This window comes from Anguilla anguilla, chromosome 9 (genome assembly GCF_013347855.1).
Source record: "Anguilla anguilla isolate fAngAng1 chromosome 9, fAngAng1.pri, whole genome shotgun sequence".
Taxonomy (NCBI): domain Eukaryota; kingdom Metazoa; phylum Chordata; class Actinopteri; order Anguilliformes; family Anguillidae; genus Anguilla; species Anguilla anguilla.
In genome coordinates, this window is record NC_049209.1 from 43,340,914 (window position 1) to 43,367,959 (window position 27,046).

The 27,046-nt window shown below is 46.7% G+C and overlaps 2 protein-coding genes across 7 annotated transcripts in view; one reads left to right on the forward strand and one right to left on the reverse strand.

Moving 5' to 3' along the window:
• The first annotated feature begins 4,454 nt into the window (after nucleotides 1-4,454).
• Nucleotides 4,455-8,653, forward strand: timm22 (translocase of inner mitochondrial membrane 22 homolog (yeast)). Its single transcript, XM_035433231.1, has 4 exons — nucleotides 4,455-4,742; nucleotides 5,224-5,420; nucleotides 6,618-6,690; nucleotides 7,480-8,653. The coding sequence occupies exons 1-4, from the start codon at nucleotides 4,493-4,495 to the stop codon at nucleotides 7,554-7,556; spliced, it is 597 nt and encodes a 198-aa protein (XP_035289122.1). The 5' UTR covers nucleotides 4,455-4,492; the 3' UTR covers nucleotides 7,557-8,653.
• An 18-nt stretch (nucleotides 8,654-8,671) lies between these two features.
• The window catches only part of abr (ABR activator of RhoGEF and GTPase), a 171,956-nt gene continuing 153,581 nt past the window's right edge, over nucleotides 8,672-27,046 (reverse strand). For 5 of the 6 annotated variants that reach the window (XM_035433223.1, XM_035433224.1, XM_035433226.1 and 2 more), the window contains 7 exons: nucleotides 18,962-19,021; nucleotides 18,598-18,707; nucleotides 17,803-17,942; nucleotides 16,877-17,011; nucleotides 16,387-16,492; nucleotides 13,138-13,288; nucleotides 10,501-10,590 (listed from right to left, as the gene is read on the reverse strand). In XM_035433223.1, coding sequence (XP_035289114.1) covers nucleotides 10,501-10,590; nucleotides 13,138-13,288; nucleotides 16,387-16,492; nucleotides 16,877-17,011; nucleotides 17,803-17,942; nucleotides 18,598-18,707; nucleotides 18,962-19,021 — 792 coding nt within the window. Of the gene's footprint in view, nucleotides 10,591-13,137; nucleotides 13,289-16,386; nucleotides 16,493-16,876; nucleotides 17,012-17,802; nucleotides 17,943-18,597; nucleotides 18,708-18,961; nucleotides 19,022-27,046 lie in introns of all 6 variants that reach the window. The other variant, XM_035433222.1, reaches the window with a different exon arrangement.

The following is a 27,046-nucleotide window of genomic DNA, read 5'->3' on the forward strand; positions in this document are numbered from 1 at the left end:
CACACACACACACACACACACGCACACACACACACGCGCGTGCACCCACCGACCCACCACTCGTGAATCACGAAGCGAGGAACCGGCCAGCGGTAAATCAATCAAAAGGTCATAAACGCGGAAAAACCGCCGGCCGTAAAACATGTTCCCTGTCCCAGCCCGAGACCACTTTCCCACCCGGCACATAAAACCTGGCGTTCTGAACCGCAGCTGCAGGTCAGTGACTTCACAGGCCGGGCTGCTCCCTGAAATAGAGCCGTTCCCCCGGCACAGGCAGGGAAGGAGAGCCTCAGACACCGCTCCTGTCGCTCTGCGGGACTGAGAGACCCACATCCTGCAGCCCGGCTGAGTGTGGCGTGGCTGAGTCCCTGGGTCCCTGCTAGCACGGCCGTGAGGAAGTCAGCGCGCGTCTGATCTCCAGGGACGTGTGTAGAGGTGTAGGTGTGTAGGTGGATGCTCGGCTGTACTGTACGTGAGCCCCCAGCCCCCAGCGTCCTGCCCCCCCCCTGCGGCCCCCACCAAACAGCTGGATGTGTCCCCTGTCAATGGAGCGGCTATTTATAGCAGCACCCCCCCCCTCCCCCCTCCTCAGCGGGGTTTGAAATGAGCTCAGCAGCGGCAGGCTATGTGACCAGAAAACTGATTTTCAGCGATCCGGCTCTCTCAGGTCGTGAGACTCTGGCGCTCTGACTCCTGAGCGGGCAAACAACCACCCCCTCCCCAAAATCCTGCCCATTCATGACCTTTCATAACCTTTCATAACCATTCATGACCATTCATGACCGTTCATGACCATTCACAAGGTCAGTGTTCTGACATGTGACGTGAGACACAGCTACCGCGTTCGTCCTTCTGAAGGATCAGTCTTACCACCAGTTTTACATGCATTTTGAGGTTGAAGTCTAGATTTGAAATTCATGTCTGAAGCATCCATTCTGACCCACAGCAATGCCCTTTGACCTTAAATGCTGATATCACATTCATGCAAATGACACTATTTTCAGAGTCTGCTGCTGGCATAAACACTCTGTGAGCCACACCGGGTTGGAATGTTTTTCATTTTTTTGACAGACACTTCTCAAGGTGCAAATGGCTTTTTTGACGCTGCTGTTCTTGCGTGGGTTACCCAGTGACTGGCAGTACCCAGCCCCACTCCATCCCCCCCCCCCCCCCCCCAGGTGTGATCAGTCCCCCCCAATTCATGTTCCCCAGTTCCACCCCAATTCATGTTCATTCTAGTTTACGGCCACCAAAGAGGCAGCTTGGGTTATTTTCATTTCTTACAGAGCACAATGAATTCAGTGAAAACCAAGGTTGTTGAAAAACGATGTACACAAAACAACCGTAAAATGCTCAGGCTAAATCTGCGTTAAAGTTACGGCAAAGAGCACTGCTCTCAGTCTGTGCAGAGGACTCCGTGTTGAGATGGATAAAAACACAGGGGCTCTGGCTCAGTCAGACGGCTCTGTTCACACACAGCTCTCTCTCCATCCTCTCTGGCACCCCGTCTGTGATCTAGGACAGCGCGTTCCGCGAAGGGAAACGGCGAATTCGGAAATCTGTGCCACAGAACAGTCCCTGCCTTTTCCATTTTCTGGACGGAGAACTCTGAGAAAACGAGGCTGTAATTATATGCGAGTAGTGTTTGCTTAACTGGGAAATGAGGGAATCCTTATTTTTAGATTAAAGCTTTAACCCACAAGAGGAAAAACAAGCATTCAGCCAACAGAGAAAAATATCGTTTCCATTCTGTATTCTATATTCCATTCAATATTGCGTCTATTTCTGTGATGGTCTGAGACATTATAAATCAAAATCAGTCATATTTTCTGTGGATGATGTCACAAAATAATGCTGAATCGGACGCCACAGTATTCACATTAAATCGGCCTATTTTTTCAACACAAAATGATGGCCGTTTCAATGCAGACAATGTGTTGCTAATTAAAGAAACAAATTAGGCACCAATCACTATTTGTTTCCTTTCTAGTATTCAAAATACATGCAACACAATTATGATCAGTACATTATACCAATGAAGCAGGCCTACATTTAAACACAAGATTAGCCTTATAACCATAAGGGATCCCTTGTATTTTTCATAAATCCCAGGGTCTCGTGGTGTGTGCAAAAACGTGTAAATCCTAAACGGGCTGTGATCTATCCTACAAGCGTCTGTCACGCTATAATGAATCACTTAGGGACCTATTAAAGAAATCAACAACGTTTAAACAGATGCCAAGATGAAGCACGACAAAAGCCCGTAACAGCAACAGACGGCTATGATGGAAAAGTACGGATGAATAATCGTGGGATTTATTTTAGCGTTTAAAAGAGCACAAAAGCTCTCATGCATTAGAAGGCATCCATATTGTGGAGGAAAAGGCTTTAATATGACATAGACCAAAAACTCCAGACACAAAAGTTGTACCATTGTCAAAATATTGACAGTTATTGTTAAAACAGCGCCCTTGCGTCCTATCTGAACCAAACAATCATGTTATTTTCGTGAAATAAAAAACAAGAATATCATAAATGCCTGTCATGTTTAATTCAAACAAAACGACAGCCTGTCGTACATTTCTACAGTACTCCAGTGACGTTCAATATTCGCTGTAATTCAAGTTTTCTTTATATGTACAATATACCGTTTAACTTCGTTTAACTTCAGATAAATCCACAGTCCGGTAACTTTACGGATTAAAACATTGATAAAGCCCGCAGGTCGCTCATTCGCAACTGTCTAATACAGCAGCGATGCACATTAGATTAGAATCCACTTCAAAAATGTCTAACATAGCTAACTCATCATCGCCTGTCCTTTTTACGTCATCTTTGACAGTCACAGACTAAGAATTTTAAGACTGACGTTAATTATAACACGTAGGACCATGACATGAGCACATAGGAACGCGCAGTAAAATGTCCAGTATTTATTCAACTCGTAATATGAGTAAATATGAGTAGCCTACAATAGGCACCATATGCAAGAGTTTATTTAACACTAAACATTTTACTGTGCGTCTGGAATCTTAACAAGGCTTACATTTGAATAGTTGCCTTCAATGTGCTCTTGTTATTGTTGTTTTATCACGCAATATTAGCCACGTCATGTAATGTACATAACAAGCTAGTGCTACTGTACAAAAATAGCCATGCTAGTGCGCACGGCACTTAAGAAATCAACAAGTCTGCGTTTCTCCATCATTTGCCTCTTTACCTACAACACATTCAAAAATCGCGGGTCCCCAAATTATTATCAACTCAAACCAAGATAATACACGCATGTCTCATTCCAATGACAACAAGTATGAAACGAATAATTACCCCCCAGTGCATCTACCCAGTACAGTTACAACAGTGGAAGAACTGATGACTCTGTACCTTACTGCCTGACAACATAATTATGACAGAAACCTGTACTGCAGTGTTTTCTGTCGCCGGGTACAGAGTGAACCAGCGAACTCCAAAGCGTAACTGAAATGTCACGGTTTTTAAACGTGTTAGCTAACAGAAGTAGACAGATGGCAGAGTGGACACAGAAAACAACATTTGAAAATGCCAAATAATAAACGAGCTACACCGGGCGTCTTTGAAGCTATTAACGTTAGTGGTAAACGAAGTGAACTCCCGCCAGTCAGCTTGCTCATCACAGCCAGGTTATGACAAGCTAAGAAAATTACTATCAGTGTAAGAAGCTTGAATACCTAAAAGACAAGAGACTCGCCGTTACAACTATTTATTCCGCAAATGATATAAACACTTCGTAAGTGAAGGGAAATAACCACCTTTCTTCTCACCTGTTCACGGCTGCTGATGTACGACGCGATGCTGACTAGCAAGTAGAATCTGATTATTCCACCAGAGGGTGCACGCGAGGTTACTGCAGCAACCTTAAAGACTCATGGGACGTGTAGTTTCATCCATGATATTAGTGGCGGAATTTAACGTTATTGCTTTTGACGAATGACTGTTTATAAAATGATTGCTACGACACTGTTGTAATAAATGTTATTTACACTGTGTATCTGAAAAAAAGCAACAACCAGTTTTATATCCGATTACTTTGTTAGCGTTTTATGAGTATGACGAGTTAACGGTATTGTAAGTTTTGGAGATGGCAAATGTAAATATGATGACAAAGCTCAGGGTTTGGACTGACAACACCAAGAAGGGTGAACTTTGTTGACAGCCAGAGGTTTTCATACACAAGGTCAACTCGATATATCTCATGAGCTTTGTGTCGAATCTGTTGCAGCCGACAAGCAGATGTAATATTTTTCACTTTCACAACCTTGAAATTACAAATATGCAACGATCTATTATAATTGCCATAATTTAATAAATTTATGAACAATAATGCGCAATGATGGAACGCAACTGTCCTGTTAAAATATTCGGAGAAGTAAAAGTAGTTGCTCGTTGCATTTTGGCGAAACGTAAATTCGTACACTCATGTTAAATTTACTCTCCACGAGTCGCTAACTCAATCATGGCGGCGTCCACAGGCAGCACCGATGGGTCGATGTCGGGCTCAATATCACCTGATTCGAGCCCAGAAATGGCTCAATTTCAGTACAGTACCCTCCTGGAACACCTAATCGGAGAAAAACGGCAAATAAAGGAGCTAAACCCCACAATAATGGGCGGCCTTCCGAGTCCTCATAAGACTGATGAGCAGAAGATGATTGAACGAGGGATGGAGAGCTGTGCTTTCAAAGCGGTGTTGGCCTGTGTAGGAGGTATTTGTGTTTAGAACTTGAATTTAGCTATCTGTCTAAACAGCATCTGGTGATCAGCGAACTGCTTGGACTATATTCTATGTGTCAAACGTTATCTAGTGGTAATTAGTCGGGCAATATTTGCTAGCTAGCTAACATTTAGCTTGCTTGAATGCTAGCCTAGCCACAGACAGAAACTTGGCGTTCAGTTCAAGTATAATGCTTTCTTAATGGCTAACTCGCTATTTTGTATGCGAAATATTGGTAATGCTGTCTCTGTGACGGAATCGGTCACTCAGCGAACGTTAAGCCAGTGGCAGATGAATACGAATTTGGATCTCTGACTCCCCACTTTCTGAATGTCCCCCTGCCATTGTTATATTGCTAATAGACAGCATAGACACATTAATAACAACGAGTGTGCTGTCAGAAAACTCTCTTGTAAGCCCGACAATCGCTATGATTTCATACAGTGTTTGACAATCGCTATGTTTTCCTACAGGGTTTGTGCTGGGAGGCGCGTTTGGTGTTTTTACTGCAGGCATCGATACCAACGTCGGATTAGACCCCAAGGATCCCATGAGGACACCGACAGCAAGAGAAGTGCTGCGGGACATGGGACAAAGGGGCATGTCGTATGCCAAAAATTTTGCTATTGTGGGCGCGATGTTTTCTTGCACCGAATGTTTGATTGAATCAGTAAGTTGTATAGCTCTGCTTATGTCTAAATGTGACATGGTCGTCTAGATACATCAAATGCTGTAGATAGCTCTATGCATTCAGTATATGGCGTGTTACAAATCATTCTGAGTAGACGTATCTTTAAACCATTGACTGTACGAAAATTTAAACTTACTTGGAGAATGTGTGGACAATACGATAGAAAAATTTGGCTGAACAATTTCGATGAATAATTGTCATTTGCCGCCTCCTGCCGGTTGCTTGGTTTTATGCCGCTACTACAGATTTTTTCCGACAGATAAATCCTAGGCAGAAATGGTGTTTCAAGACCGGCATTCTTTTACATTTTGCAGTTAATTTACTTAAGCTCTGATGAAAACAACGAAGAGCTGGCCCAAAACGAAAACTAGCTGCGGCAGTTATACATTGGAATTCCGTACTCCGGCCTAGATTTAGACCCTTAAGTATTGTTGAAATCACATCCTGTGCTGTGTGGTAGACACATTTGAGGTGACATGTGAACCCCATAGGACCAGTGTCCTAATTTTATATCTGTGCCCTTGAATAATTTAGAAAGCATACCGTTTGCTCTAGTTTTCAGTACTAATGACATCTGCTGCACAATTTTTGTTTAAATTAAAGATACATTTTATAAGTAGATGTTATCTCTGGTTCTGTGCTCAAGTGTGAAGTCTCTCCTAAAATTACAATCTGCAACTTTCTATTCAATAATTGAAGTCCAGAGCCACTGTGTCATTTAGCCACTCATGAAATTGTTGTTTTAAATTAATGTAGATTATTTGTTTTGTTGAGATGTATAAAACATCATGTGTAATAAGTTTCACCGATGATTCAGAATAATTTTTATTCAGTAATAATAAGAAATAAATTTCTTATCCCACTTAACAAGAGTAATTTTTTTCTTTAGTGTGTTGCAGAGAATAGCTGCGAGTTTCCAGTGCTATTCAGAAAGCCTCAATAGATGGCAATAATGTAGTTCATGTTGACTCTGTTTTTGAGATGTCTGTTTTTGTGGTGTTTAATCTTCCTGGTACATTGGGCACAGATCATGGAACAACCTCAGGTTGTTTTGTCTGACCAAGTTTACATAAAGTGAATTCAGCTGCATTGGAGAAGTTACATGCAAAACTGCACAAAAATCTGGGCGAATAGATCTGTTGCATTTTTCTTAACCAGATTTGTTTCACTTTTCAGCACAGAGGCAAGTCTGACTGGAAAAATGCTGTTTACAGTGGCTGTGTGACTGGGGGAGCAATTGGATTCAGAGGTAGGTTTTTTTTCTTCTCTCTTTCGTTTTCTTTCCTCTTTTCCAAGCTGTTTGTCCATTCGGGGTGGTACACCCAGCTGAAACACTAGTGCTCGGAGTAGTAATGAGCCTTGGGGAGCAGAACTGAATGCTGACTGTAGCCAGGGGTCCTGCAGGACGAAGCACCAATGGCCATGGACTCTGAGACACCCGGATAGGCAGGGTTTCAGTGGGCGGGGTTTCCCCCCTCCTTGCTGTCCAATAGCAGTTGGGTGCTTGTAGTTTGCCTGTGTCATCTGCAGATAAAGGGAATTTCTGTAATGCAGACTCCACAGCTCAGCTGAGGAACCACTGAGTGAGAAGAGCTAGTAGCAAGCATCATCCACATTGGCGGAAACACACACACACACTCACACACTCTCCTTAAAGATGTAGGACATTGCAGTGGTTGAAATGGCCTACAAATGTGATTTGGCTTTCCGGATTGGAGGATAAGGATCAGTTTTCTGGAGGTTTTTGTTTTTTAAAGGAATATACTCATTTTAAAATGGCCTGTTTTCCTGTACAGTATGCTGTTCCACTAATGCATATGTACCTGTTTCCATCTTTTATACTGGGTCTACTAATGGGCCCAGGAATATAGAGTTCAGTATTTCAGTACAGGGAATAGAGTGGGAAAATGACTTACTGCAATGGTTACGATTACTTGAGAGATAGAACACTAACCAGTTAACAAGCATGTGTGCTAATCAGTGTCTGTGGATAGTATGTTTTAACTGAAGAAAATGACTTCTTTTCCTTCTTTGACAGCTGGGCTCAAAGCAGGAGTACTCGGGTGCGGAGGCTTTGCAGCTTTCTCTGCGGCAATAGAATACTACCTACGATGAACACCACGAGGGGACACTTTAATTTGCATTCGTGCCCTGCTGGTTCTCAATGGATTTACCCAAGCTGTCTGAGAAACTTCCGGAATTTGCCGGAGATTGACAGTTACAGTGGAATTATGTGTAGTGTATCTAAGGACGATGTATAGCAGGGGTGTCCAGTCTTATTCAAAAAGGGTCGGCGTGGGTGCAGGGTTTTGTTTCATCTCAGCCACTACAACAACTGATTCAGTGAATTAACTGCTTATGGTCTTCAATCAACACCTTGGTAAATAGAATTGGATGTCTTAGTGCTGGGTTAAAACAAAGAAACCTGCACCCACACCGGCCCTTCCTGGATATGATTGGACACCGCTGGGCTGTGGGGACCAGATGTGATGTTGTGTTTTGTCCGCAAAGATTGTACATAGAAACAAGGCTGCTCAACTCCAGGGAAGCATCGGAGCCATAATTACACCAGTCGGTTTCTTTGATGAAACTCAGCTCTTTGTCTTGCTCTTAAGAGTTTAAAACAAAGATGCGTAAACCCCGTGGGACTGTGCCCCCTGAAAACTGGGGCTGAGCTGTAAAACATGGATTTTCAAACAGTTTGTTCAATATTTATTGTAAAAAAAAAAAATTAATCAATGCCTATATTAAACAAGTTATTGTAATGCCAATAACCTTTTCTAACTCAACTCTGTTGCCATTTGTGGTCATTAAATGAAATTCTTGAGGTACAGTGTGCCCTCCAAAAGTATTTACACCCTTGATATAGAAGAAAAGATTGAGATGAACTGAGATGAAGTGCAAAATAATTGGAAAAAGTAATTCTGACAATCTTTTCCACCTAGGAATTTTATTAGTATTAAAGAATGTTTTTTGAGCATACAATACAGTTGTATCTGTGTTTATTTTATAGCCTTCTTTGCTTTTCTTTTTCAAGGGTGAATAATTTTGGAGAGTGCTGTATGAATTTCAGATTTACTAACAATATCTATGTTAGTAGCAGACAATTAAAGTTGTTGTGTAATACAAGTTATTTATGCTTGCTGCAGTGTGTGCACAGCAAACTTTTTAAACAAAGTGTAAAGGACACCAAATACACAGTTTCCACAAAACCATGACCAAGACAACCATCTGGTGCACTTTTATTTTATTTTCCTAAAAAAGAAAAAAAAAACAGTTCACATCAACATTAAACCTTATTGTTAATACAGTATGTACTCAATTTCTTCCTAATGGAAGCAAAATACACGGTTTGATTTTTTCTTTAATCTTATATTAAAAATATCAAATGGTACTCATCTAACAGTGCTTATTTTAAGATATGTTGCGGGCTTGATAGCAGAAAGGTTGGATTTGCATGGCTTTGCACTGAGAGCACTGGCACCAACGCGGCAAAACAGCAGAAGAATCTACCTTTGTGTTACCCAGCCTGATGGACGACAAGCTGAACATGCAACGAGGGCAATTACAAATCATCCCATAATTACACAAGAAATGCCATCATACACAGGACTGGCTTGACTTTTAAAAGAAGCGACGCTTTCCATATTTGTTGAAGTCATATTTAACAACCTCCGTTTTAGGCTTCCAGCCCAATTTAAAACGAAATGCTAACGAATCGACTGTCAGAATTTGTACATCAGTTTTTTTTGTTTTTTCTTTTTTTTTTTTGTTGTCCATGTTATTACAGTACAGCTCAGTCAACATTGACTGTAAAGGAGAAACGGAACTAAATAAAAAAACATCACTACCTGATAAACTTCAAACAATCGACTCCGCAGAGTAGTTCTATAGATGTACTGGACTGTACAGGCACACGCAATATATATATTTATAATAAATAGGGCGAATTTTGGCCTGGACTCCACACAGGAGGGCAGCGATCATCACTAGTTAGCAGCTAACGTTAGCGCGGAACCAGTGGCGGTGGGGGGAAGCCCCACCGAGCGCGGCGTCTCTCCCCGGTCTTAAGGGTCGCGCGCGCGCCCAACCCTCCTCAAATCACATGCACAAAGCAGAGGAAATCAAAAAGATAAACTATCAAACAAATAATATTTATAAAATATGTAAATGCCATTTCTGGAATGCCTCTGGAGAAAAGAGAGAGAGAACAAAAACAAAACAGAACAAAAAAAAAAAAAAAACAAGACGAGTAACGGACATTCTGAAATCACATACCGATCAGACACCACCACGCCACGCAAACGATCACAACACATACACACACACACACGCACACACACACACATGCGATCGCATGCACACGCACACGCACACTCTCGCTCCAATGACAGTCCCTGCTGGAGGCTCCTTTCGCGGTTACGTTGCCATGACGCCGCGATGGAGAGGAATAGGGGGTCAGTCCCCCGTTTTTTCTCTAGAGGGAGCTGTAGGACTGTGGGGAGGAGAGCCCTCCTCTACCCCGTTTCAAAATGGAGGGAAAAACACAAAGAAAGCAAGTGTTAACGTATGGAGTGCGTGGCAATCGACGCGTGTCCTGTCCCGGGGGCGGCGTGGTGTACAGGGTGACCTTTGCCCCTCCCTCCGTCTCTCTGGGCCTGCTCTGAACCAGCACCGCGGGCGCCGTCGGGCAGCGCGTGCTCGTGTGTACGTACGCACGCGTGGAGAGGGGGGACGATTCGGGGAGCCGTACATCGGCGAGAGACGTCTGCCGCTTGCCGCCAGTCTTCGGCGGACGGACGAGGGACGCGTCCCGGTCACCGCGGGAACGCGCGGGACGCGGCTAGGGAACGGAGAGGGAGCACAGTGGCTTCAGTTTGACAGTTTTGCTTTTTTTTTTGTTTCTTTTTTTCCGAGGGCATTTTATTTTTCCGTCTCTGGCTGGCGCTATACAGTTAGAAAGGTGTGCAGGGACGGAGCTCCCGGAGTGTCTCCTGGCAACGGTCGGAGTGCTTGGGCTGGGGGGGGGGGGGGGTGGGGGGGGTGAGGGAGGGGGGGTCTACACGTCGGTGGAGAAGTAGAGGGTGTTTCGCTTGAGCTCGCTGAAGGAGATGGGCGGGTGCTGTAGGTAGTACAGGAGCACCTGGACCTGGGGGAGGAGAAGAGAGACATTGAGAATCACTCCAACAACACCATCCCTAACCTACCAATCATGGACCACATCATACCTGTCATACCATCCCTAACACAAGGATCGCATCATATGGTCATACCATCCCTAATTTAGAACAACAGGGACCGCACCCTACAGTCTAAAGCAGGGGTCTCTGGAGGGTCATAGTCTCTATGGGTTTTGGTAGTTTCCTTTCAAGCAGCAGCTAATATAGTCCCAGGAAGCGTGTGTGGGCTCTTTAACCAATCAAATTAAGCCTTTACGTCCTGAGACAGAGAGAAACAACAGACACCGTGACCTTCCAGCATTGGAGTTTGAGATCCCTGGTCAAAGGTCAGGGCTGAAGAATAGCATATAAATCAATAAAGCATACTTGATTAACTATGCTGCTCTTCTCCTTAGTTATACATGCATTTTCAAAACACAGATCTGGGAACCAATGCATATGGGTTTACCATGAAGCTAATTTATGGGTGCTACATGTGGATACACACAGATGGTAGTGCTTGGATGGGTGGCTGGCATAATGTTTGGAGAAGAAAATGCGGCAATATCTGGCTGACTTAAACTCACCCTGGAGTAGTACAAATAGCAAAAATATTTTCATTATGACTGCTGCCATTTACATTGACAAGAACTAGAAATAGCTAGAAATAGCTGTACAAAATAAGTATTGTACCTTACTGAACCTGTGTTTAGCAGTTGTCTATGACCATGAAATGCACTTTTGTACGTCGCTTTGGATAAAAGCATCTGCCAAATGAATGTAATGTAATGAGAACGGTCATATGGTTGTCCTTAACGCAAAGACCCAGATATAAGCCAGTGTTTTTCATACGAGACGTCGCGGGGACATAAAACGACCTGGTAAACACCAGCTTTCCCTGACAGTCTCCAGGTTTTTTTTTTAGTTTTTTTTTTTCCAGAACAGACTTTGTTTCCGTGGCAGTGCGCATCATCGCGGAGGCCTGGGAAGCAGGCTGGCCGGCGCGATGCCCAGCCGACGCGCACGCGGGCGGGCGGGCGGGCGAGCCGGGGGCAGGTTCTCACGACTGCAGAAAACATCTGCCTCCAGACCGACTCCAGGCAGGCAAGTCACGTCAGCCAGCCGCGCTCAGAATTAAAACATTAAAAAAAACGCGTCTGACAGCTTGTCGCCACGGACGGACAGAAAACCTTTAATTCGCTCGACGGATCGCGTTTTCACCTGCGGCTGACCCAAAGGAACCCAAACAGTCCACCGTTGGGCTCGAGAGAATTTCCTTTTGACTACGCAGAAGAAGCAGAGGATTAGGTCTGGGAACGGGCAAATAATGTAAATTATTTGTTTGCGCTCTAAACAGAGCTGAAGTCCTGACTGCTTTGATAACAACCCACGTCCCGCAACCTGTGGAGCTGACGCTTCAGTGAGCTGAATTCCAGAAATATCTTATAAAGAGCTTTAGCCGCCCGCACAGCTGTCCAGTGAGGGCAAGGCACGTTAGCGTACGCCCTGGGGAATCCATGTTCTGTGCCTCAGACCTCAGAGTGTATGAGATCCAGTATCCATTTTTATCCACGAACATTCTGTACCATCGTCTTCCTGCGTTTCCCAAAATGTTCCTCTGTTCCATTCCAAACATTGGGCCCTTCTTCTCAGTGAACGCAGAGGCTGGTTTCAGCCACGTTTGGGTTCACCCACAGGCCGCTTGATTAGACGTGCCTGGAGTTCAGCCCGAGCCAAGGTTCACTGCGAGCCGACAGGTCAGGCTTATTTATCATGCAGGACCCCGGGGCCTCTAATGAACAGGTCAAACAAAACCGAGAAGAAAATAAATCTCATTCAAAAGGCAGATGATGGATTTTTTAAAAATGTTTATTTCTCTTTCCATTTATTTTGGAGGATGGGATTCCTGTTTAAATTTAGGTGGTGGTGGCGGAGCAGTTTCCTGTTTACTTCTGAAGATCCAGCTGGTTTGGCTGAAACACCAGCCTGACACTCACCACCAAGTCTGCGCACTGATTCATACACACGGGATCTTCTGAGCTTTCCCACAGGTCTAAAACGGCCAAATACATACTCTATAAACACAAACATACTTTTTATCTCGTAAATTTTCAAATCATACCAAATTTGCTTGAAACAATCTTGTTATGTTGTGAAGGAATTGTTGAGGGTAAAGTGGTGTTTTCAGTATGGTGAGGAACTGGTACCAAGCCACGGAAGACTTCTTGAGGCCCTTCCCTCAGCAAGCTCAGTATTTGTCCCATTTCATTTAAAAGTTTCAACGCATAATTTTAGTCCTGAGGTCCAACAACGGCTTCACAAAGCCTACCTCGCTCCCACCTCCTAGCTACACGGCTATTTTGGCCCTGAATCAGTTTTTGGATCAGACAAGGTCCTCTAAAGGCTGGCGTGTTTTCAGCTTTCAGTGAACAAGAGAGGGCCCGGACCCCGTTCCCTTAGAGCGTAAAGACTCCCTCCCACCCAAAGGCCTCTCCGCGCCCCTAAAAGCAAACCTCCTCATCTCGTGCCGCGCCTACCTGCGCCATGACGTCATGTGACCAGATGTCGGAGGCCAGCGTGACGTGCCCCTTGCTGCTCTCCGACTCGGACGGCCTGAGCAGGGTGGGGCCGAAGACGGTCGCCAGGTTGTGGAGGGACATCTTGTTGATCGGCTCCTTCTCCGCAACCCTGCGAAGAGACGGGACAAGCGTTAAAAAATCACACGGGTGCCACGGACGCTCGGCAAAACTGGAACTGGAGTCAAGAACTGCTCAGTTAAATGGACTGCATTTATATAGCGCTTTTATCCAAAACGCTTTACAATTGATGCCAGAGCAGTTAGAGGTTAGGGGTTAGGTGTCTTGCTCAAGGACACTTCGACACGCCCAGGGCGGGGTTTGAACCGGCAACCCTCCGACTGCCAGACAATCGGTCTTACCTCCTGAGCTATGTCGCCCCAGTTGATCGGCCTAAGTATAGAAAAGCACACTGGACATAATACCAGTGCCTGGAAATTCAAATATAGCCCTTTCATAATTACTGTACATTTTAAAACTTTTTTTGTTTTGTTTCTGGGAATGTACAATATCCTACAGCCGCTGTGTGCATGTTTGTGTGTGTTTGTACAGTTTGTCTATCCAGGGATCTGTTGTTCTGTATATGACATGGCACCCAGTACCAAACAGTTGACGGTTCTGAATGCTTTGCAGAGTTAGGCTATGCTACCTGCACCATTGCCAAGAGCCTCCTTTCTCAAGCACACAAGCTAACAAGCAGGAGGGTTGCTGGGTGGCTCATCCTCCATTGGCCTGGACCTGTATCTCATCACTCTCTAGCGACCCCTGCTGGTAAATCTGGCACCTGAGGTCTGTTTGATAAAGCTACAAATAAAGTGTCTCATCTGAACTCATGTCTGTGTGAGCCTGACTTGCGGGGCTACGGTGTAAAAAGAAGCATCTGGCAACACAACATGCTAGGAGAGGCTGTGCTTGTTGACACTTTCCCTCATTGGCTGCAGAGCGTGCAAAATGAGTGCAGCTGTATGTTGGGTATTCCAAAATGGGGAGGAACTGGGAGGGTGGGATGGGGAGTTAAAAAAAAATGATAATAATAAAATTTTAGTAGCAGAAGTGACCATAACGTACCCTCTGCGGCTGCCAAAATTGAAGAATAAAATGACAAAACATCAAATCTCATGCTCTCTGACTCACTGGCCAATTCACTGAAGTGCACGTGCAGAACATGCACATCTATGCAGACATGTGGCCAGACATCACATGCTAAAAATCTCCCCTGCACCTCAAAACATGAGGAACCCCCCTCTGTGGCACAGACGGCCACTGTGCCCTCACCACACGGGTTCTTAATTCTAATTCACGCGGTGGGCCTCGGGCACAGGGCACACGGGGCCCCCCCCCCACCCCCCACCCCCCCCCCCCCCCCCCCCACCCCCCCCGCGCGCGACCCGTCCGCGTGCGACTCCACTTCCTGCGCCCTTCTGAGACGGCCCACGGGGCCAGACGTCTTTGTTCTGCCACCGCTCTCCCCCCAAGCCTGGCGCTAAGCGCATCCAGATGTGCAAACAAAGAGAGAGAGAGAGAGAGAGAAAACGAGCCCAGCAGCCCACACAGATGAAAGCCTGCCGTGCTGTTTTTCCCTTTACGTTTTGAATCTAAAGCTTTATTGGCATCACCGCCCAGGAGACACGTCTTTTGATCTTCACTCGATTGCCGACTCTTCCAGATGTGAACTCATGTTACATGAGGAGGACGCACGCTGGCCTTTCATTCATAACTCCCAGGCCCTGTTTTCCCCAGGACCAAAGAGGATGTTTCACACACGTCTTCAATCCCCGCACACAGGAGTGCAGACAGGGGGGAAAAACATTTTAAAAACCCCTTAAGCAACACTTGGTTTGAATTTCAGACTGAGAAAGGGAAATACAGAGCAAACGGAGCGCTGGGGCAGGGGAGAAACCAAACATCTGTTTCATTGCGCAGGGATGTCCATAAAGAACTAAATCTACCGGGGTGATGGTCCTTCGGTCAAATAACAGCATCACTAAAACACGTCCACTTTCAGCCACAATGGAGCAATCAGACCCCATCATAAAGCCATCAACTGACCACCTGCCAGTGGAGTCTGGATGACACCGCTGTTACTGATTTAGCAATGACTAACCGCTCGTCTGCCGAGTGCTTTAACCCCATGCCCTTCGTCCCCGTGCGACCTCACCAGCTGTTCTGTTCAGGTGCGCCAGCAGTTCGTGCACTGCAGTTCCCTAGAGTGGCCAGCAGGTGTCAGCACCATGCGGCAGTCTCACAGTGATATCATCTTTTAATAAAAGTTGGTGCCGTAAATGTGCTCATGGCGTTTCCCGGCAATGGCATAATCGCGCACGTTAATGATAAGTGAAAGAAAGTGATAATGTTCACTCCGCTCCGTGGGGGTGGTGTGGAAGGGGAGGTTGTTGAATGCCAGCCAGTTTTTTTTTTTTTTAACAGACCCTTGCAGGTTTTTCTGCTAACCTCTGACATTCTGAAGGAATTTATACGACTACTAACTGTGCGTTTTATACAGGCTGTAAAAACGGTCTGTTGGGTACTGTTAGCCACTGTAGTGTGTTATAACCTTTCATTCTTAGCACAAAGCTTAACAGGAACTCATCACTCCTAAGGACATGGTGGAGCAAAAAGTGCATATGCAGCAGAAATAAAGTAACTCTTGACATATCGGTCAGAACTGAAGCAGAAATTGTAATTCAGAACAAATTTTGATGAACAAGATTCTTTGCTATATACGTCTAGACTCCAGTAATTTGCTCTTCAGAGTTCGTCGTTAAAAAAAGCTGACTTTAATTCAACCAAACTGCACTCTTTGTAGTGGTTGCTGACACAGCAGGTTGGTGTGAGTCCATGCGGGGAGTCATCTTTAGCCATTAAAGCCTGCACCTGGACGACAGGGCTTCTGCGGACCAATCAGAGCTCGGCACAGCCCTGTCGGGAAGAGGCACCGCCTGAATAATCGCTGACTGGATTTCCTGGGCCTGACAGTGCACACGCGTGACCGAGCACACGTGTCGCAGCGTGTAGCTAACAGAAACAGGCCTGGCCTGGTCTGAGGAGCCTGACAGTGCACACGCGTGACCGAGCACGCGTGTCGCAGCGCGCGGCTAACAGAAACGGGCCCTGCTCTTTACCGCCGTTTCCCCGCCATCCCGGCCGAGGGGCTCCGGGGCGGGGCGGCGAATCGGACGCGGCCTCGGCGGACGCTCGAGCGCGCCTCACCTCTTTAGGTGCTCCAGCAGGGTGAGGAAGGTGATGAGGTTGGGGTCGGGGAGCGAGCGCAGGAGGTGCATCATGCAGTTCTCCTTGGCGGCAGGGTCCGACAGCGCTGTGGGGAGACACGTTCTGCGTTACAACCTACCCCACTCGCAAAACCCTGACCTGTCCCACGCACTCACAAGCCGTTCTCTCAGGGTAATCAATGCTGGGTCATTAGTACTTAATATACACATGATAGTTTAACATCAATTTTAAATGAGGTGGGCTGGACATAGTGATCATAAAGCAGTCAGGCTTAGAGGCGCCTGCTAAATAATACATTTTGGGTACGTTCTGCCAAACACCATTCCTGAGTTCACATTATTACCCCAGGAAGCAATCCGGATGACCTTTCATTGTGCTTAGTTATTAGAGTAAATGGTATAAGGATGGTATATGCAGGAATTCCACTGGGGTCAGAGGTCATGGGTCAGAGGTCGTGGGTCAGGCATACCTATCCCCTCCATGAAGGCTGGGTACAGGCGGTCCGTGAGCAGCGGCTCCGGAAGCTCCCGGAAGTACAGCTTCAGCGTCCCCGCGATGGCGTTGATGTCCATGTCGCTCAGCATCATCAGGATGTCTTTGGTATCTGAGGAGAGAAGAGGAACGCTCAGAACCGTCGCTGGCATCCGGCCGCTCTCATTCTCGAGAGCGCTAGCCGGCTTATTTCTGTTTTTTATTTGTCTTTGCGCATTCCTATTGCCTATGAGCTGCTCCCAGCAATCATAAAGCCACTGCAGCTGACAGCTGGGAGTCTCGTGGCCGCCTGCTCTTTCCCACAAGAGTCCTGTTTTTAGAAAAGCTGAGGTATGCCTCGCGTGATATACGCAGTATACTGCCCCTAGAGGAGGAGAGGGGAAAGGCACAGCTCAGCGCAGAGAGAGGCTGAGAGAGAAGCACTGCAGAACAGACCCCTGTTCAAAACACATTTGCATCATTTTTCACTCCACACGCTACTAAACTTTAACATTGGTCCTGCAGACCACCTAGAATTTTCACCAGGACATGTGACGAGCATAAACATAAGCACTTAATCCTACAATATAAACAAAAGGAGAACTGTTTATTTGGAACATCGGTGAAGATGTTTTTAATAATTGTCAGTAATCTCCAGAAATGTCTCGGGTGCGTGTGGAATTAAGGTATTTAAAATAATTATTTTGCCAAGATTCGCAGCAGAACAAATGGAAATTCCAAATCAGTCCAATCACCTTATCTGATTTAGCAGTATTCTAGAAGCTTTCAGGACTACCTGTGCTAGACAGGGTATTGACACAGCAAGAACATTAGCATGCAAACTGAGTGTGACGTTACAACGGCCTAAAATAATCCTCAGGATATTTCGCATGAGACATGCGGGCCCTGGCGCAGTCCTCTTACTCGCGTCGAAGGCCGCTTTCAGGGCCTGGATGTCCGTGGCCACCCCTGAGATCCTGTAGATGCCCACTTCGTCGATCCCCCTCTTCTCCACCTCCTCAATGCACTGACGGACGATGTAAGGCACCTTAGAACGCTCCCGCCTGTGGAGGAACAAAGCCCTTCGGTTGGCGCGCTCAAATAGAGGCATTCAAGCAGCTGTACAAATTAATCTCCATATCATTAGCACTATGTGTTAAATGTTACCATTAATTTGCTTAACAGATACTTTTATTGAATGTAATTTACACAGCCTTTTCTGTTTATTTGTACATAGTATATATTTGCTGTATTCAACTGGATATGAATTTAAGTAAATCTGTTTGTACTTTGGCTCATGAGTACAACAGCAGTGCCATTACACCAGGGATTTGAACCTGCAGCCTTTTGCAAGCTGGGGCATGCTGTGTGGAAACAGGTCAGTGAGGAGTGTCCTCATGTTTATAGTTGTAATATGAGGGGCTCCCAGAACATCAAGGGGAAAGGGGCAGTCTGGCAGGCTTGTTTCTCAGAGGTCTGTGTAGGGATTTGAACCTGCAGCTTCTTACAAGCTCTTATGAGTTACAAGCCCAATTCCTTAACCAATACCACATAGGCCCCAATAATAAATAACATGGAATACAAATAATAAATATGATAACTGATGGGAGAGGAAATGGATGTGATAAATGAACTGCAATATCATGTTTGTATTTCTCTCGGTGCAGTGGTTGACAGGTGTTGCTTTTCACTAAAGGACAAAACAGCTGATTTACTCACTTCGTCACCACGCTGATTTTGACACCGAACACGCCACTCTGTTTTTTGGAAGGCGTTCTCTTCAAGCTTAAGTCCCGACTGGTGAACTTCATTGAGAACTCCACTTTGATCTGAGGGAAGAAAGACACCGTCAGTGTGTCAGCATAAAAAAGAGGAAAAAAAACCTAAATAAGTGCCTAACTATGACTGCTCAAAGGCAGGACATAGCACATGCATATGATCTTTTCATACCTCTCTCAGGTGTATTACAAATATATTTTTACACATTGGGAAAAATGTAATTTGACTATACATGTCCTGTGACTACCAATGACTAAAGCCCCATACAGTAATGGATGTTCCCCAAGGGGAGGCCTCCTCTTACCCCATTCATCTCTATGACGTCCATGTGCCAGTTCTTGGACTGCACGGTCTGGGGGTCCAACTGCAAAAGAAGAAGAGAACAGCGTAGTGAGCTTCAGCGCTCGGCCTCCCTAGATGAGCCACTCCCACGCGTTTCTGCAGTACTTCAGGGCACTGCGCACAGACAAGAGCCTTAAAACAGCGGAGATGAGCTGGAGGACTGTGCTATCCCAGAGTCCCCGTTCTCTCGTTTTCCCTCCAGAAACCCTCATAAATGCCGTGTGCGTGGTGCTCACTATTGCACGAGCCCCCAGCGATCCCCGCCACGCACACATGGGCATCACACACACACATTCTCATCATGTGATGCAGAAGTGCCCTGCAGCAAGCATGGGGCCGCTTCCTCCATAAACCATCAAAGGAACCGTGAGCATGCCGCAGTACACACGTGAGACAAACAGGCACACTGTTCCCATGTATAACACACACACACACACGCATACACGCAAGCACGCACGCACGCACGCACGCACGCACGCACGCACGCACGCACGCACGCACGCACGCACGCACGCACGCACGCATACACACGCACACACACACACACACACACACACATACACACATCTTCAAAGAGTACAGACCACTCCACCAACAGTGACTGCATATGCTACAGTAAGTGCAGTAAACTGAAATGACGTCCATTCAGTTATTTCACTGTTAGCTGAGCTGAGATTATGGACACATGTACTTATGTGTAGTGCATTTGTCCACTGCCCTGGGAGAGTAACTTGTTATCTTTTCCTTAAATGGCTGTAGGCCATTTTTTGCCTCAGCCAATAGCCAGGCTGACCTCCCTCCAGAAGGGTCCGGGTTCAGTGGGAACTAGCCTTCAGTCTCGTGTTTCCAGGATCACTGAACTCTGGAGGAAATCGCCCGGCTACGCCGTGGCGCTAACGCTACCGTGCTCCTGGTAAACACGCTTGCGTGAGGCGGGCGAGCGCGCGCGCCAGTCCGCTCGCACCTGCCCAGACGTCCCACATCCAAACACCTCCCCCCGTTCTCCTCAGAATCGGCTCCCCTTCCAAATCCCGCCGAGAGGCACGTAGCGCTTTCCGCTCCGAGACTCCGGCGTCGCGGGGCTATTTTCGGAGCTACGCGGAGAAGACCCTATTTTTCCGTCCACTGTTGGAAATTCCCAGACAGGCATGACTATAAGAAGAAGAAAAAAATCCCTGGGAACTCTGGATTGAACTTCACATTTTTCTTTCTTTTTTTTTTTTTTGTGCTGCCCTTATTAAATTTCCGGGATGCTGACATCTGATAAGGCCGAATGCACTCGGCCTGGATCCCTTGAGTGGAGTAGAGGAACGGCCTTGTTTGGGTTATCTGCACCCTGATCCAGCGGCTCCGCGCTTTATAATGAAGGGTCTAGAATGTTCCGTGGCCGTCTAGCCTGTGATAACGCTGCATGAGTCATTGTGTTCGGACACACCGCATTGTTTTCACCAACAAGAAACCGGGGAAAACCTCCTTAAATATGCTATTAAATTTCAAACATCTCACAGCATGCTATATCTTGTATATACTGTACACAGGAAGACACAATGTGTCTTATGGGTAAACCTAAAACATATGCAAGTTCCCAAGCTGAGCACTCACAAACATTTTTGACCTGTTAATAATTAATAGCAAACTTTAATGATGCCCAAAAGAAATATTTACAGGAAACCTAGGGGCCATTTTTAAAGGGCTGGGAACGCTGCCCAGCATGAGTTATATTATGTCATCAAAATGTAAGGTTAGATGCCACTGAGGACAGTGTTCCAATACTGCTGAGCTACCGATGTAGCAAAACTGGACTTATCACTCCACGGCTGCGAATTTAACCCCCGGGTGAGTCACTGCTGCTATACCCTCCAGCGAGGTACTTCATCACAACTGGCAAGAAGTGAATTTCCTCTTCGAGCATTTCCTACATAAAAAGGTGAACAATGGGCAGTTCCAGTAATGGTGAACTGTGTCATTTGATGAAAGCCCCATTACAAAGTAGCCTTCAGTAGCATTTGGATTGCTGGGAATCAGAGTCTGGGCTGTGGCTTTCCCGTCTTTGCCTGTGGTCTGCAGGGATTGCTGCTGCCTACGCAGACCACTGGGAAACAACCCTGGAGGACCGCCCCTTTTCCCGTGATGCACTGGGAACACCTCGTATCACAGACAAACTGATCAGTTGCCACACGCTATGCCACACTCTACTTGTAATATTGCCCTGCAGCACCACTTCCAAGATCTATAGCTGTCCTTCCTTTACAGCATGCTTAACTACAACTTGAAAAGGAGGTTTCTGGAAAAAGTCATTGCGAATCTGAAAATTAACTAAAAAAAAAAGTTATTAGCTTGATTTACCAAGCTGAAATCAACCAATCAAAAGAAACTTACAACACTGGCTTATTGTTAAGTAAAACAACATTTTTACTTTCTCAGAAATATTCCTAGGTACATGTATATGTACATAAAAAACTTTCTCTTAAAAAACTATTTATTGATATATAAATCTTCAAGGAAATAAGTCAAACCTTGCATCTGAGATGCCAACACATATATTGCTTGCAGGTAACAGGGTTACTATGCTTGTGTGTAGTAGGCCAAGTGCGTCGGACAAAATAACAGACAGAAACTAGGTCAAAAGTTATATAGGCTACAAGCATTTCATTTTGACGGAGTAGAGTGACTATCCTGGAAAAGATTTTTATCAGCGTTGGGTTACTGCTGCACAAAAATGAGTCACATAAACCAAGAACACGAGCACACCCAATAATTTCGACTGCTGCCAGGTAGACAAACACAGCTTGTAGCAGGCAATAAACTACACCACTGTCATACGATCCCCTTTAGAAGTTCATAAAAACAACGGTCAGCCACAAAGGCCGGGCACATGCTGCCGTGGATCCCTGACCCCAGATCAGTAGCAGATGGAGGAATATTTGTGTGGCAGTTTATACACAGTCTTGTTCCACAGGCCCCTTAGAGATCTCTGTCTGTTATACCGGATCAGACCATAATAAGATGACTGCTTACATCACCATGGCAATAGCTGAAGGCAGACTATGATGCTCCTTTCATGGGAAAGACACAATCAAACAGCAATGCCTCACTGCGTCGACTGCTCAGTAATATAATGCAATTACCAGGCTCTAGGCTTACTTTCAGTAACCGCATTCATTTTGCGTTAAAAAGGCCATTTCAAACGACCCGCGTGGGCCCCGTTACGGTAATGGCCAATTTTCACAGCCGGAGTATATTTTAAATGAGCCCGGGGTGTTATCAGGGCAGTTTGGCCCACACGGGGCACCGGTAAGAAGCAACCCGGGGTAGGGGCAAGCTCGTCTGCCACCGGGCCCCCTGGTGGAGCCGCCCAAATGGGTTTTCAGCTCCAGCTTCACCCTCAATTAAGTTCCAGGGCTGGCATTATTAGCGATAAACGCAGTCAAAATGAACAGGCCATAAAAAGAATAAAAAACCCCTTAATGCAGTCTCCCGACTTTCACTCAGGGCTTCTCAAAACCTTCACTTCAAATAAAGGTTTTTTAAATTACAGACCTGGAGGATTTTCCCCCATTACCCCCCCCCCCCCCCCCCCCTTTTAAAAAGAGGAAAATTAGGCGGTTGAAGTGAAGACTGAAAAAGTGCATAGCTAAGGGAAATATTTATAGTGCCTGCTCAGTTATTTCAGCACATTGCTGCAGTGTGTTTTTCCTGAGCTCAGTGCATTGTGGGAATGAAATAAAATGGGCTGCATGGAAGAAGAAATCCCTTTGAAGTTGGATCCTGGGATGATGAGAAAAAGCCGCTGTGGTGCGAGCTTGCCGGCTGGCTGGCAAAACAACAGCGAGATGATGAAAGGTCTCGCTGTCGGAGTGACTACACAGCCAGCCAATGAGAGGACAGAGATCATATCGTCTCATATCGTCTTTTTACCGCGGATACCGAGATAACTGCCTGGAGAAAAGAGTACTCATACCTGATTTTCAGAGACGAAGGCAGACTTTTTTTTTAATGCATTCTGACTGCATCTGTATTTATAGAACACAAACATGAAATAAAAACCACATTTCCAAGCGCGCAGAGCTACATCCCCTTCACTCAACGACAGTCGAAATGCCGGAATGTTCCGCGGAGACCGCAGAGTCCCCCGCGGCTTCCCTCCGAATTTCAAAGACTCTGGCCGTGTGCGACGGCCAGTTGAAGACCCGGTTTAAGCGTTTGGTGTGGTCATAGCGCAGCGTAGCAAAGCTCCTGGAGAAGAACCCTTTTTCCTGGCCATGCCCAGAGGCAAACTGCTCTACTGTTCGGGGGGTCTGGTGGGAGGAGCTGGGGGGGGGGCGTGTCTCAGAGCTGAACAGGCTGTGATTGGGCGCCGAGGCTTGGCGGTTAAGGGAGGCGGGCCGATGAGAACCAGATGAGGCTCCGCTCGGAATGGGGCTCACCCCCCTGCGGAGCTCTGGAAGCACCCCCCGGCCCACCCCCGGCCCCAAACCGGCAGGACCAGGAGCACCCTGGCCCGGGCTGTGTATCGGTTACACAACCACAGCTACCGCCCGGCCCGCCATCGGAGACGGCGGTAAAGTGGCGGGGTACAAGGCTACGGCAAGCCGCACAGGGACAGTAAAGGCATACGCGAACCGCATTCCTCACACAGCGACAGAAGGACCGCAGAGCGTTCACAATGTGTGCGACGGCAGCCACGGCGACAGTATCGCTGTACCGCTGCTTACAGCACATACACAGAGCGCACTGCTACACGACGCACGCGAGACGTACGCAGGCGGGCGTGTGGCGGCCACATCTACTTCAAAGATAGGCTCCATTGTCTACACAGACATTTAAGAAGGCACGGCCCCCAAAGGGACACTACCGTACTGAGATCCAGATGGGCGGCCTGTACATCCGATACACTGTACAGCCGCACACGGGCACTGGATTAGCATAACTGTACAGGCGTGGGAGAACCCGAGCGGGCAGGCCCATTGTTTGAAGGGCCTACGGGGACTTTTGCTGCACTTCATTTTACAGCTGCACAAACGAAGCCTTTGTTTGGACAGGAAGTCACGTGACCAGGTGAACACAACCAGGTGCTGGCTCATGCAGCCAATAACAGTCCACACTAGTGAACTTTTACTTGACAGGAACGGGAAATTTTCTCATAGATGCTTAATGGCTTGTAATGCCGGCTTGTGAAATACCGGCTTATCCCGGCCCTCCAGACCGCTGATTGGTCCTCCCCTGACCTACAACGAACACAAACTGCATTCCATTCCGGTTAGCGTTACAGTTCCCAGCCAGGTTGAGACGGTCGCAGGGTGAAGAAACACGGTAGCGCCCGCCGGCTGCCGTAAGAGATCAGGGTGCCGTCGGCTTAGTCACTGTCTGCGCATGAGCCAAGCCGTCCGACCGAGAAACACCAAAAAAAACCCCAGAACCTTCCGAGTTTCGGCTCTGGCAGGGAACTTCCACTCATGTGGAAGCGCATATGGAACACATTCCCCCTCGCACATTTATCTGATTTCAGAAAGGGGGGGGGGGGGGGGGGGTGGGGGAGGGTATTAAAAAAGGGATTAGGGAAGCTTGGGCATTGATTTAAATAAGCAAGAGAGCGAGAGTTGTGGATGTGTTTCAGACCGGAGAAAAAAAAAAAACCCCCGATCATTTCCCTCTCCTGGACCGCAGACATCTGTCGTTAGCATCCGCCGCGCGAAGTGGGAAACGCGAAATCGACGGCGATTACGAACGTCGTGCTTTTCGTGGAAACGCTCCGGGTTTTCTTCGCAGCTGTTTTTTTTTTTTTTTTTACGGCCACCAAAGACAGCCAGCGTAAATACTTCAGCGAATGCACTAGGCTAATTACCCAAACTGTTTAAAACGGCCTCAAAACACAAAGCCCTGCCGGGCCGAGCGATCTATTATCGCAGTGGTCAACGCGCAAAAACGCAAACAGCCAGTCCCTCGTCCGAAATGGTGGACGCTGTGATCCAACAGGCCGCGAGAATCATTAAACGGTCTCACGTGCTCCCGCTGTGGAGAGAAAGCAGCCGCCTTAATCTTAATTAGTTTATAACCGCGGAGGAGTGCACACGCGCTCACTTGATTCATTAGAAATATAAGCCGAGCGGAGGTGTTGTTAGGACGCAATTATTCCAAATGCTTAATTGCCTAATCATTTTCTCTGCGCGTCTTCATAGTTCCGTAACGTTTCGCTGGTCGGTGCGGTTAGATTTAATTTCGCTCCGAGACTGTTTTTAATTATCGTCGCTTAAATCCTTTTTAATTTGCGGCGACATCCACTGGCAGAACTCTAGCCTTAATTTTAATTGCATTCCCAGCTAACTTTCACTGCGCTGGAATGAAATTATCTTGAGTCTTCTTATGACTGTCGTATGTGAAGCTGTGCTTGAACGACGATCGATCGATGGGCTGGAGGTAATGTCTCAATGACTTCCGTAAATTCTCAGACCTTCCGCTGTCCCTTTAACATGGCTGCTCGCACTACAGTGAAAAACACTTGCTTATGATGTTTCAGCCTGGGCTGGGTTCACAAAGAAATATATATATATTTTTTAAAGCCGTCACATTGTGTTCTAATCTGTAGGGCACACCAGCATGGCCGTTCTCTTGCTTACATGTGCAAACACACAGCCTGTCCTCCTATCTAATTGATTACCGGTGTGTGTGTGTGTGTGTGCGTGTGTGTGTGTGTGTGTGCGGAGCTGGCTGTGCGAGCAGGGCCTGCTGCTGGGCATCAGTCAGGGGGGGATTAGTGAGCCTGACAGGGAGAGGTGGGACCGCTGGAGCCCCTGGACACTCTGCTTTACAGGCAGACCCAGCCTTCTGACAGTAAGGAAGACGAAGGGCCCTGCTTTAATGAGTACAGAGAGTAATTACTGCCCCCGGCACCCAGTCACAGCTCCTGGACAGCATGCACATGCACATGCACGCACGTGCACACACATACAAATACACACACACGTGCACACACACACGCACAAACACACACACACACACACACACATACACACACACAAACACAGACACACACTGACAGGCAAACACACACAGACACACACACACAGAAAACACACCAACACAGACAAACACACAGACACACGCACAAACATGCACACACGTGCACACACACACACACACACACACGCCCATACACTATTCACTGTTCACGCTACATCCCCTGTTGACCAGAGCACAAGGCGGTGGACTAGGCTGCCCTTAAAGCAGTGCATGTTCTCCTGATCCAGAAGCCAGTGCGGACAACAGCACACTGCGCAATGACAGTGCTTTTATCAGCCTCTCCATTACAGTAAATCACCCGGCACTACATCACAACACTCTCCCCCCTGCACACACACCCCCCCCCCCCCCCCCCGCCCCCCCCCCTCGGGTTGATCTTCAGCCTAGATCCACTAAAACCCCCTCTCAGGGACTACATCCGACGTTGCCAAACTATTTGTGAGGAGGAACGGGGAGGCTTTTATTTTTTTGTTACTTTAACGACGTGCCTGGAGATGCACTTCACAGAAATCAAAGCGGAGAGAGGGCAAGGTATTTCTCAAAAGCGAGGAGACCGAAAAAGAAAAGGAAAGGGAAACTGGAATGAATAATGGCTGAAAGTCCCCACACGTGTGTGTTTTTCCCTTCTAGCGGGAAAGACCGGTATGTAATAGGCCCGCTGCCCTTTGCGTAGATGTTTCTGTTTCAAGGTTTTTTTTTTCTAAACTTCTTAAAATCATACATCATTGCCGTTTGCGGTCATTATGCATTTCCAAAGTGCCTTTAATGCAGACAGAAGCAGATCTATTTCCATGCGCCAACATCTGGTGAGGAAATATTCTACATTTTCTCATGACATCATTTCTACGAAGGCACCCAGAAAACCCTTGAGCTTTCCGACATTAGACACCAAGTAATCTTTGCTCATGCACTTTCGATTACATTATAGAAAACTAATCTTGTAAGTGTCACACCGCAGACATATTTATGGCCTTTTCCTGTGTCATCATGTACAGACACAATTTACCACATTATACAAATATAAAAT

What these genes read in the sequence shown, in the direction of transcription:
- timm22 (XM_035433231.1), top strand. Translation starts at nt 4,493, where the DNA reads ATGGCGGCGTCCACAGGCAGCACCGATGGGTCGATGTCGGGCTCAATA. An exon ending in CCGAATGTTTGATTGAATCA is followed by an intron (nt 5,421 to 6,617) that starts GTAAGTTGTATA and finishes TTCACTTTTCAG; the next exon opens with CACAGAGGCAAGTCTGACTG. An exon ending in GGGAGCAATTGGATTCAGAG is followed by an intron (nt 6,691 to 7,479) that starts GTAGGTTTTTTT and finishes CTTCTTTGACAG; the next exon opens with CTGGGCTCAAAGCAGGAGTA.